General features: G+C 49.0%; 1 protein-coding gene across 2 annotated transcripts; it reads right to left on the reverse strand.

Annotated features, from left to right (window-relative positions):
- Positions 1-373: 373 nt before the first annotated feature.
- Positions 374-10,500, reverse strand: ADORA3 (adenosine A3 receptor). Of its 2 annotated transcripts, none has more exons than XM_030326248.1 (2): positions 9,517-10,500; positions 374-597 (listed from the first exon to the last, which is right to left on the reverse strand). In XM_030326248.1, exons 1-2 carry the CDS (start codon positions 9,864-9,866, stop codon positions 393-395), a joined length of 555 nt encoding a protein of 184 aa, XP_030182108.1. In that variant the 5' UTR covers positions 9,867-10,500; the 3' UTR covers positions 374-392. The 2 variants fall into 2 exon arrangements, with proteins under 2 accessions (XP_030182108.1, XP_030182107.1); XM_030326247.1 differs by lacking the exon at positions 374-597 and adding an exon at positions 6,164-7,273 and having other exon boundaries at positions 9,517-10,488.
- Positions 10,501-12,341: the final 1,841 nt, after the last annotated feature.

Below are 12,341 nucleotides of genomic sequence, written 5' to 3' on the forward strand. Positions count from 1 at the left end.
TATCAACCCCACAAGGAAGATGGGGTGATGCTCAGCTTACAGGGCTGGACCCTGACCCAGGGAGAGGCACAACAGCCGTCAAGGTCAGCACGCCGGGCGTGGGGTGGGGGGCAGCAGAGCCAGGACTGGTCCCCCGAGTCCCACCTTCAGGCTCAGGCACCGGCAGACAGTGGAAAGTCCCAGCCTCGTCCATGTGCTCAAACACTTTGAGGAAGAGAAGGGGGAGGGAAGGGGACCTTACACTGAAAGGGAGAGTACAGAGCCCCACATTTTCGCTGAGGCTTTCAAATTCCTCACAACCCTCTTAGCAGAGCAAAGAGCAAGGATGAATTTGGACAGGATCTCTTTTCTCCTTTTATTTTCCCATCCCACTTCTTGGGTGGTTCGAGCTACTAAGCAGGAGGGGAGAAGGAAATGCAAGGTGTCTGGGAAGTTTGGAGGCTGCAGATGTTCTTTCCCCATATCTTACCTGAAAAGACAGTCAAGAGAAGCAGAATGAAGAGCCCCATGACTGGAAGGAAGTGAACCTTCACCTGGAATGGTAAGATACCCCCCAGGGTTTCAGGAATCCTGGATTTGTTTAAAGGAAACAGATATCTTTGAGCTTAAGCCGGTTTGATCCTCTTTGAAGAGACCAGGGCAAAACGACCAGTCAATCCAAGCAGTGCTACTATGTATAGCTATCCAGGTTGTGTACTGCACAAGGGTACCTCATCAGAGGGATGCCATTCGTGGACATAAACTTACTTTTATAACAATATGGGCAACTGAAAAAAAATTGTGGGCTTCTGGCACTCCCAAAACAGCAACGGAGAGTCCCCTCCTGGATAAATCCACCCTGCTACAACAAAGCCTTATACACACGCAGACCGGCACAGGCACACACATCAGCACGGACACACATTCAGGTGTCCAACTGTGCCCTGTCCCGCCAGCGGACCGGGTTATTGCCAGAGGACGACACACTCAGAGGCACGTTCTCGTCTAGTTGAGAGGAAGACCAGTAAGGAAATTACCTCCCCTGACTCCCGCGTGGACCATGAAGCCTCACCCAGGGAGCGGGGTCAGGGGCAAAGCACGAAGCTGTTATGAGCTGTGCCTGGTGTCTGGAGCACGGAGTGGTGTCGGTGTGAGTGTCTGAGTGTCAGCAGGCAGGGCCGCAGCCTCCAGAACTCTTGAGAGCTTCCCGGGCAGAGCTGGGGCAAACCAAGGGTATCTGTCCATGCAGAGGTAGAAGCTTCTCTTGGTTCCTATTGGGACTCCTGGCCTGACCACTGATTTTGATTTTTATTTATTTTTGAGCGAGCGAGCGAGCACACACGTGCACTCGAGGCGGAGTGGCAGACAGAGGGATACCAAGGATCTGAAGCGGGCTCTGTGCTGCTGGCAGCGGAGAGCCTGACACAGGGCTCGAACCCATGATCCACGAGATCATGACCTGAGCTGAAGTCAGAGGCGTAACTGATGGAGCCATCCAGGTGCCCCCTGACCAATGACTTTTAGGGTTTGAATTGTGGAACCGCCTCCCAGGTGAATTTAGACCGAGCACTACTTATCACACCCCGGAGCCAACACTTCCCATCAATGGCCAGAGGTGGATGAGCGTCCAGGGTGTTCAATCATGTCCTCTTGTGAGACAGGGGGACCTCTCTCTCATCCACACGAAGTCAGCATGTCGGCCAGCTCTAGGCCGAATTTCACCTGCACCGTGTTGGTTGGGTTACCCATATTGCCTCATTTACTCCTCATCAAACCTCTACGAGTTCAACACATGAACCGCAAGGTGGAGGAAAAAAAAAAAAGGAAGAAAGGAAGGAGGAATCTATAGTTTAAAAGGGGCTTAAGAGAAATAATGACAAATTACAATATATGGAACTTATTTGGATCCTGATTGAAGCAAACAGTTGAGAAAAGTCTAGACAGTGGCTCCATAGTTGATGATGCTAAGAAATTATGGTTACATTGTTTCAGAGGGGATCCTGACATCGTCAAGAACCAGCCTCTCCGATGGCTCCCGGCATTCATGCTGTTGTTCCCTCTTCAGCCGAATCAGGGCTGGCCTGTGTGATCAAGAAAACCAGTGAAAATTAGATAGCAATTGATCATTTGTGTGGTCATATTTTTTAAAATCAGTATTATTTCTGAGAAAGCTGCGTGCAAATCGTGCACTGGGAATGGCTCGGAGAAAGTGCCGTGAATCCAAAGAAAAGCACCAACAGAAGGAAAAATGGATTGTGCCCAGACGTCAGTGAAGTGCGCAAGTCATGAAAAGGTGACGTTCTAAAGCAAATGAGAGGCCCGGAGTTATAGAGAATGGACGGATGTGTCTTATCAGTATCCTGACTCCCAGGTGGTGCAGTTAGTTCTCCTGGTGCCTCATAAGGGTAGAATTAATTTTTGCTCCTTAGATGGGCAAACTAAGAAGATGAATGGGTAAGAAGCAGAAGCCCACTGATCATTTAAAAACTACCTTTTAGAAATAAAACCCGAAATGTTTGCAGAGGAAATAAATTGATGTCCCCAAATTTCAAGATAGTCAGGGTAGGGCAAGCGGGTGGGTAGGGGCATAGAGGGAACAAGATTGGCTGTAAGTGGACCATTATTAAAGCAGCATAATAGATATCGGAGGGGTCATTTTTCTGGTCTCTCCACTTTTGTGTGCCTCAAGTGTTCCATAATAAAAAGTAAAACAAACAAACAAACAAACAAACAAACTCTGACACAGATATTACAAGGTTCAGTTTTAGGAAACTGCCCCAAGTTCACATGCCCAAGTACAGCCATGATAATCTGATGCTAAATCTGGAGGAAAACACACACACACACACACACACACACACACACAGTTCTTTCCATCACACTCTTCTTCTTCCTCAACAGTAACAACACTGCAAAATTATAGATACTTTACGTTTTACAAGGGGACGTGACCTACACATATCACCTGAGTGGTCAGGGCAAGAGGCAGCCTGTTTTCCCATTCCCACCACACCCGGCGTGGCATCAAAGGGCAGAGTTTCTCTAGAAAATACGCATCTGGTTGTAAGAAACTGAATACACCAGTGGGCAATGGCCAGATCACATATGCCAATAGACCTCTGGACAGAATTTCTGGACCAGGAAACCAGCATCTTATCTACAGTAACTGGCCGGGGAAGCCGGCCCGCCAGTAGTCCAGTTGGTAGGAAGTCAGACCGTAATCTCTAGCAGAAGTCCAGAACGCCAATCGATAATTCCCGTGACCATCAACCCCAAATGGCCAGGGATAACTGACAGCTTCCCAAATTCTTGTCCTGCTTCCAACTTGGGACCAACCAGAGAAAGCCAAATACGCTCTCCTAACCAATCCCACAGGATGCCCACTGCTACTTAGCCCGCCCACAGCTTCCCCAGGCCAGCAGCCTCTAGGCAGGGCACAACTAAAGCCTCCCAGTTTCCCCTGTAGAGCCTGCCCCCCTCCTCTGCACGCCTTTAAGTCTCTGCCGAAATCCAAGTAGCAGTGACTGACTCCCTGGCTACTGCAAGCTTGGGATAGCTTTTGCCTGTTCCCATCTGGTCCTAGCTTATTTCCACAGTTGACTTAATAATAATAATAATAATAATAATAAATGGGTTAATAAACCCAGCTACTCAGCGCCTACCTTCATTCCAACGAATTCATATGGAGGAGGAGGAAGCAAACTTTGGTCTTGTCTGGATAGTCTTTTTTTCCTTATTCCTTGCGAACAAAAGCCCAACAGCCACCCTCAACTGTTCAGCTGAAGGGAGCTAGCCGGGAGACAGCCTGGAGGAAGCGCCGGTGACACTAATCTCTAAACCTGAAACCAGGGTGGAGCTCACCACTTCTACCCGAGCCCCTCACCAGGGATTCTTAGTTCATCTTTTCTGAGTCCTCTCGAAAAGGCATTCTCATTGTAAGGGCTTCTTCTGGGCTGGTGGAACATCTTAGCTCAGGACATTCCCATTTCACTGAAACAAAGCAAAACAAAACATAAAAAAAAAGCAACTCCTGGGGCGCCTGGGTGGCCCGGTCGGTTAAACATCCGACTTAGCTCAGGTCATGATCTCGAGGTTCGTGAGTTTGAGCCCCACATCGGGGTCTGTGCTGACAGCTCAGAGTCTAGAGCCTGCTTTGGATTCTGTCTTCCTCTCTCTCTCTCTCTCTCTGCCCTTCCCCACTTGTGCTCGTGCCCTCTCTCTCTCTCTCTCGCTTTCAAAAATAAATAAACATAGAAAAATTATTAAAAAAAAATTGAACTCCCTGCAAACCCTCAGTGGATCTGCTAAGCAGTGGACTTCAGAGTGGGGGAGTGGGGAGGAGGAGAAAGGGAGAAGAAAGGAGAAAAGTTTGTTTTTTCTGAAACTCAGAAAACTCATCTTCCCACAGCAATGACCCAGGACAGATTGCTGCTTTGTTTTGAGGGAAGTAGTCCCCTTAAACGAAGTTTCTTTCTTTCTTTTTTTTTTTTAATTTTTTTTTAACGTTTTATTTATTTTTGAGACAGGGAGAGACAGAGCATGAACAGGGGAGGGTCAGAGAGAGGGAGACACAGAATCTGAAACAGGCTCCAGGCTCTGAGCTGTCAGCACAGAGCCCGACGCGGGGCTCGAACTCACGGACCGTGAGATCATGACCTGAGCCGAAGTCGGCCATTTAACCGACTGAGCCACCCAGGCGCCCCTCAAGTTTCAAAAACAGTAGGTGTGAAGTGTGCTACTGCAATGTTACAGATTGTTTGTAAATTATCAAGCGCCTGTGTCTGGGACTGAAAACTGATCAGCCCTTCCCTCAAGGGTCCGACGGGGCGGAGGTGGTTTCTGGCCAGCAGAATGCAACAGGGTCACCAGAAAATCCCACAGTAAACCCGGGGCCTCATCCTGGAGGGGCGTTTTAACTCAGCACAAAAACTAATTCAGGGGGGAAAGCCTTAAATCAAACAAGGGACGCCATTAAGGGGAAAATTTGGTGGAGGTTTTGGGGCCGGCGCTTGGATTTTTAAAGAAAATAGATCCCCAAATGTTGAAGGGGAGGCTGCTGGGCTGAAGGTAGCCTTCCGGGGACAGTCGCGCCGCGGTCCAGCCATTTGCCTTTAAGATAGATTGTGAGCGGTGCAGGGAAGTGGGTGGGTGGGTGACCAGCTCAGTTTGGGGTTAGTAGGAAAGTAGACGGATGTTTTTCAACTTCCCAGACAGTGTTCTTCTTCCTGGGGTGATAGGGGGAGACAAGCGGGGACTTTTACTGAAATGAAATGTTAACTAGATAAATATGGTTATCGTGTCCTGGCCCAAGATTGCGGTTGGGATAAACTTTCAGAATCGGCTAAGAACTAATAATAATGATGATAATAATAAACCATTTTCAGTATACTTATCCTCTTGGAAGTGGTTTAATTGAAATCCCATCTTGCTGCTCTCATCAAGTTTATATATTCATTGTCTGGGGAAAGTCCAGAGCTGCAAGTGTGCACGGACCACACCAGAGATGTGCCCTTGAATCTCCAGAGCCACGCTCAGTGTTTGAAAGGTGTGGCTGGAACTCTGTCCCCGCCTGGCGTACCTAAGTACGGCCGTGCTCGAGCATTCAAGCTGTACTTTGTATCCATGTGTCTGCTGATTGTACCTTAGATGAACTTGAGAGTTTGCACTTTGGAGAAGTTACAAGCCCCTCTTCGTGTCTGAGAATAGGTGGAGAGGAGCTTGGGATCTCCCAGAAGGCAGGGCTGAGTTTCAATCCTGGCTCTACTACTTGTTAACTGTTTGACTATAGACAAGTTATTGAACCTCTCTGTTCTTCCATTTTCTTCTGCACAGTGAAGAGGATAGTAATGGTGGGACCTACCCCAGAGGTAGTGCATACCAATGTATGCAAAGTAGGCAGTGCATAGAAAGTGCTAAGCAAAGAATAGCTATCCTGTCTCTCTCTCTCTCTCTCTCTTTTTTTTTTTTGCCTCTTTTGACCCTTCTCTAACAATTGATGAATGGTTCATAAAGTTGGCAAATGCTCCGATCAGCCCAGGAAAAAGGAACAGGGTATTCTAGGCAAGGAGTGAGGGCCCCAGAGTCCAAACAGGTGAACATGGCAAGCAGGTTGAGTGCCACGAGCAGCCAGCTGGGGTCTGCAACCCCAAGTGACCCTGACCCCCAGCAGAGAGCTACACAACAGTTAGCCGTCATCTTTTATTTACTCAAATACATTTACTCAAATACTGGTGAATTCAGCAGTTTAAATCCCCCTTTGTTAAACTCTGCTCCCACCATCTCCCTGGCATCTGATGGTGTAGGTGTCTCTGCTTGGTTCCACGACAGAAAGGAACTGAGTCACCACCACACACATCCAGATCGGGACCTTTCATCAGTAAGTCAACAAAACATCCTTCAGATACCTTGACTTCTCCTCCTTCCCAAACAGGAAGCAGTAGTAACAGTAGAACGCTTTCTTCAAGTCAGTCATTCAGAACATAGAATCAAAGAAAGACAAGGAAAAAATTGGATAATGGAAAGGGGGTATTAGGGGAGGTACCACTGGGGGCAGCCAGTCAAATGCTCCCCACTCAGTAGAAGGAATTAAGGACATGAAAGCCTTTGGCTCAGATGGGTGGTTCTTCAAGTGTTTACTGATGCTGAATCCGAAGGTCAATGGGGTGAAGAGGGGTCTTTCATGGATAACTACTCAGAAGTCTGATCAGTGCTTGGGTCCAAGGAATCAGAGGACTGGCAGATCATACAGGTTTTGAAGATCAAAACATAGGTTTCCTTGAACTTCTTTATTTTGTACGCATAGACAATAGGGTTCATCATGGAGTTAGCATGGGAGAGCAAAATGCCCAAGTAAAGTATAATTTGCGGCACCTCACCATGGAAGTAGGTGATACAGTTGATGATGGATAAAGGCAGCCAGGACAAAGCAAACAGGAAGAGAACCAGAAACAGAGACTTGGCCGTCTTGAACTCCCGTCCGTAAAACGTGCCTGTCTCTTTGGAGCTCGAGAAGCTCTGATTGAGTTTGTTCCGGATGACATAGAATATGTCAAGATAGATGGCGCACATAATAACCAGGGGGATTAAAATCCACGTGAAGAAGCTGAAGTAGACCATGTAGTCCATCGTCATGACAGAACGGAACTGGCATGAAAGGGAGGTGACATTTCTGTAGTACTCGGAGGTCAGTTTCATGTTCCAGCCAAACATGGGGGTCAGTCCCACCAGGAATGACACCAGCCAGCAAAGGCCCAGGGCCAACCATATTCTTCTTTGAGTGGTGATTCTCCTGTATCTGTTTGAATGGAAGAGAATGGGTGAGTTCACAGTAGGAATTGCTAAAGGAGTGGGGGAGGGGAAGATGAGGCTGGAGAGTGCTGGCATTCCTGCAAATTTCTCCAGGGACTTCTTTTTTGTTTTTTGTTTTTTTCAAGAAATACCACGGGGCGCCTGGGTGGCTCAGTCGGTTAAGCGTCCGACTTCGGCTCAGGTCATGATCTCATGGTCTGTGGGTTTGAGCCCCACGTCGGGCTCTGTGCTGATAGCTCAGAGCCTGAAGCCTGTTTCAGGTTCTGTGTCTCCCTCTTTCTCTGACCCTCCCCTGTTCATGCTCTCTCTCTCTCTGTCTCAAAAATAAATAATAAAATGTTAAAAAAAATTAAAAAAAAAAAGAAATACCATCTAGAATGGATTAGAAATATGTTGCCACACTCGCAGCTCAAGAACTCTTTGATTCCTGGGAGGATAAGAGTTTTCTAAGTCTCCTGGCATCGCCTACTTGGTGAGAAACTATCCCCTCAAAGCGCGTTTCCGGCCATGTTTTGTTTGGCCCAGGAATTACACTTTGCCTCTCCCACACTCCCCCCCACCCGTGCCTGCCCCTGCTTCTCTCTTTGCAATGGCATCCACACTTGGTGTTTGAGTCACATGGGTCTGTGGAGTTGTGGAGTTCAGGTTCAAGTGCTTCCAGGACCTAAAACGACTCATCCAACAAGAGTCACCATCTCTCCTTCCAGCATCCTTCCTGACAACATTCCACACAGACTATGAGAAGGAAACTGATTGTGTTAAGCACTGACTGTGTCCTCAGGAGACTTTAGCTCAATTAAATTTCACAACAGGGGCACCTGGGTGGCTTAGTCGGTTAAGCGTCCGACTTCGGCTAAGGTCATGATCTCAACAGTTCGTGGGTTAGAGCCCCGCGTCGGACTGTGCTGACAGCTCGGAGCCTGGAGCCTGCTTCGGATTCTGTGTCTCCCTCTCTCTCTGACCCTTCCCCCACTTGTGCTCTGTGTCTCTCTCAAAGATAAATAAACATTAAAAAAATAAAATGAAAAAAACCTCACAACAAACAAAAGCTATCTCTATGATAATGTCCATTTCATTGCTGGTGACGGGTGAGGATAACAGTCGTTTGAACTACCATTGATCGAGCACGGACTGGGCAGGCATTTCGTTTTTTTAGAAAGATATATTTTTTTTAAGTTTATTTATTTTGAGAGAGAAAGAGTGCAAGCGAAGGAGGAGCAGAGAGAGAGGGACACAGAGAATCCCAAGCCGGCTCCGCAGCTGGCAGCACAGAGCCTGATGGGGGCTCTGACTCACAAACTGTGAGATCATGACCTGAGACAAAACCAAGAGTCAGATGCTTAACCGACTGAGCCACCCAGGGCGCCCCGACCTATGGAATTTCATGAGGAAGTTGCAGTCGCTGTCCCCACTTTATAGGTGAAAAAAAGAAACGGGCAAGTAACCTGCACGAGCTGGAAGCAGCAGAGGTAAAAATGGAAACGAGGTAAGTCTGAGTTCAGAGTTCCAAAGTTAACCACCGTGGAAAGACGAGGAACCAAAGCTGAGAAAGTTAAACAACTTGCCCCAGCTCAGAGCTCAAGATCTGGGCTTTGACCCCTGGCTTGTTTGCAGGTTTGCAGGTTTGCAGGTTCCTCCCCACATCTCTTCCCCAAGACCAGACAGGAGGAATATGAGATAATTGCTATTCACGACTCTTGGGGAATGAGATGTCTCCACTGGTGGGCCTATTCTATTCACATGGTCACAGGAAAGGTTATTATTGCTTTCTGCAGTGGAGAACGTTTTGATCCCCGTCTCTACGTGGAAGAGGAAGCAAAGTTAAAGTAACTTTAAAATAACCTACATCTGCAAAGAACAGAACCATCCATTTATCCCCGCCTATTCTTTTCTGTTCGCTCCTTATTTTATCTGGTAGGTTTCCAACATTTCTAAAACTCAAGAACAGTTTTTACTAATTAAAGATGCATCAAGCTTTCATCATCCTTAGCTGCCCCGGGGGCCCGAGGATACACGCCCACAGTCAGTGGAGAAAGATCGAGCATTCCTCTGTTCCAGAGTCCCAGCTCAGCGTCATTAAGCCCCTCACACACCAAATGGTGCAAAGAAATGTAGTGCCCTCTTTCAAGTTCAGAGGCCAGTCTGGATTTGTTTTCACTGAAAACTCGTCTGGGATCTGAATTTTGTAGTCCCATGTCCCAGGCGCCTCCATCACACCTCCCCTCTTACCTGACTGTGAGCTTGACCCGCAGGTATCGGTCCACAGCAATGGCTAGCAAGGACATGATGGAGGCATGGGTGAAGATCAGCAGTAGGCAGGTCATGAAGAGGCAGTTATAAAAGTGGATTGTGATACCCAGGCTGATGACAATGGCCAAAGGCATGACCAGCACCCCAACAGCAATGTCAGCCAGGGCCAGGGAGACGATGAAATAGAAGGTGGTGGTCTGCAGGCTGGGGTTCAGCTTGACCACCCAGATGACCAGCACATTGCCCACTATGGCACAGAGCCCGATGAGAATCTCCACGGTGATGTAGGTCACGTTGGCCAACAACAGGGCAGTGCTGTTGACAGCCATCTTGCTCTCGCCAAGGAGCCTCCCTAGTAGCAGGCGTGCTGACGGGATCCGTGCAGCCCGGTGAGTCGAGCTCTTGCCAGGCACCTCACTTGAGGTTCAGGGGCAGCAGCAGCAGTCTGAAACTCACAACTTGCTCATTCCTTCTCTTCTCCGATGGGACACTCCCTTGGAGACGCCCCCACCTTTTCTTAGAGAGAGCCCATCTAGGGGCAATCACTTCTTGCCTCTTTGTGGGCCACACATCCTTGGGCTCCCGGAAGCGTGGAGGACAGTTCTCTGTGGGCTGAATCTGAAAGTGCTGCGGCTCTTAGTTCCCCAGACAGACACGCTCAAGACCTCTGCCTCCTGCCCCCAGGGGGCCACTTGAGCTCCATCGAGATAAGCAGCCCTCTTCAGCGGTGTTTCAGGAAGTAAGATGGGCCAAGAGGAAACAGAGACCAGGGACGTTCAGCCAGAAGATGGAAAGAGAAGAGGAGGGGTGTGAATGGCAAGGAGAAGGCTCTGAATTCATTCACTGGGGGACCGGATAGGAGTGTAGTGCTGGGTGGGAGAGCAGTGGAAACACAGACTCTTCTATTTTGGCTTTCTGCTGACTTAGCAGAAAGATCCCGTGACAAGGAAGCAAACGGGAGCCACAGGGGAACAAGAAATAGATTGTGGTGGCAGCCTTAGCCAGAATTTATTGTTTGTTTTTTTAGCGTATGTTATAGACTGACTGTTTGTGTCCCCCCAAAATGTATATGTTGAGATCTGATCCTCAAAATGATGGCATTAGGAGGTGGGGTCTTTAGGAGGTGCCTAGGTCTTGGGGATAGAGCCCTCAGGCATGGGATTAGTGTCTTATAAGAGACACCCCAAAGAGTGTCTTGATCTTGAACCTCCCAGCCTCCAGAGCAGAATTTCTATGGCTTATAAGCCACCCAGTCTGCAGTATTCTGTTACAGTAGCTTGAACAGACTAAGACAGTGCAGACAGCAAGCACTGAGGCCAGCTGGGACCCAGCTTTTGCATCAAAGATCCTTTGCCCAGGCTCCTCGATCAGTGGGTTAAGCGTCTGACTTTGGCTTAGGTCATGATCTTGCAGTCGGTGAGTTGGAGCCCCGCGTCAGGCTCTGTGCTGCCAGCTCGGAGCCTGGAGCCTGCTTCGGATTCTGTGTCTCCCTCTCTCTGTGTCCCTCCCCCACAACTGTCGGTCTCCCTCATATGAGAGAGAGAGAGAGAGAGACCCGTTGCCAGAGGACAAGGTAAGATCCCCTGCTCAGAAGGGCAAAAACACTCAGCACCTCCCACAAGCATCACATCTGCTGACTCCACATTTCCCCCTGTCAGCCCACACGCCCACCAATGTCTCACATGCCCTCACACCAGCAACCACCCCTGTGACAAATCTCTTTGAGGAACAACAGGACAACAGGATGACCGGCCAGGCAGAAAGGAGAGAAAGGGCCACGCGTGTACATAATCACAGAGCATACCCCTCCCACTCGCCCACCCCTACCCGCATGAAAAGAGGAACCAAACTGCTTCCCTGGAAGTTGCTCATCACCTGGTCTGAAGCTTCTGGAAATCAGACACTTAAATGCAATTGTTATTTAAGGTCCAGTCCTGCCCACTGGGTTTATTTAGAGACACAGCAAGAAGGGATGGGTGGACCCGAGCTCACACAGTGGATCGGAAGGTTTATAATATTTGCCTTAAATAACCCCAATCTACGCGCAGCCAGAACTAAAATTCAACACCGACAACAGCGTTGCTCACATCCTTGCCAAGGCACCGGTGAGACGCCTCGGGGCCGTGGCATTTCCACGTGACCCTCTGCTCCCCCCACGCCCTCTCCCCCCATCTCAAGTTGGCCCAAGTCTGAATAGCCTTGCCTATGCCTCCTGGACTTGCCACTTCACCCTGGCCCAACCCCCCAGACATTAAGGGGCAGCGGCCCTCTCCAGCAGCATCGCCGCCTTTCCAACGTTTTCCAGTGTTAACCATGCCCACATCCCTGCACCGTGGGAACTTGAGAAGCTTAGCCAGCCTCCAGCGCAGCTTCTCACAAGAGTATCTACTGCAACTGCTTTCTTTATCTCTGCTTCAGGGGAGGAAGTCACAGAGAGCAAGTTCTAGGAGGCTGCCTGCTACAGAAAGAAGTCGCTCTCGCGCTAAAGCAATGGTTGAATTTTGGTGACCCGGTAGGACCAAACAGCCAATATGTGAGAGCAAGACACTCTGGGGTAGGGACCAGTCATTTTGCTACATTGGGGCGAATGTATAGTAAGGGAGCAGTTTCCAGGGAGGTGCTTGGCCACCCAGGTCTGCCTTGCTCCACGTTCGAGAGCTGGTCAGGCAACAGACAGCTTCCACATTTAGAGAGAGAGGTGTGAGGGGGGCTGTGTCATTATGAGCCAGAAGCTGGGGGAGGGAGAAGGTGGCAGAGGCCAGGAAAGTACCTGAGCCACGGATCCAGCCACAGAAAGTGGAGCA

The sequence above is a fragment of the Lynx canadensis genome, chromosome C1 (genome assembly GCF_007474595.2).
Source record: "Lynx canadensis isolate LIC74 chromosome C1, mLynCan4.pri.v2, whole genome shotgun sequence".
In the NCBI taxonomy this organism is placed as follows: Eukaryota; Metazoa; Chordata; class Mammalia; order Carnivora; family Felidae; genus Lynx; species Lynx canadensis.

What these genes read in the sequence shown, in the direction of transcription:
- ADORA3 (XM_030326247.1), bottom strand. Translation starts at nt 9,866, where the DNA reads ATGGCTGTCAACAGCACTGCCCTGTTGTTGGCCAACGTGACCTACATC. An exon ending in CGGGTCAAGCTCACAGTCAG is followed by an intron (nt 7,274 to 9,516) that starts GTAAGAGGGGAG and finishes CCATTCAAACAG; the next exon opens with ATACAGGAGAATCACCACTC.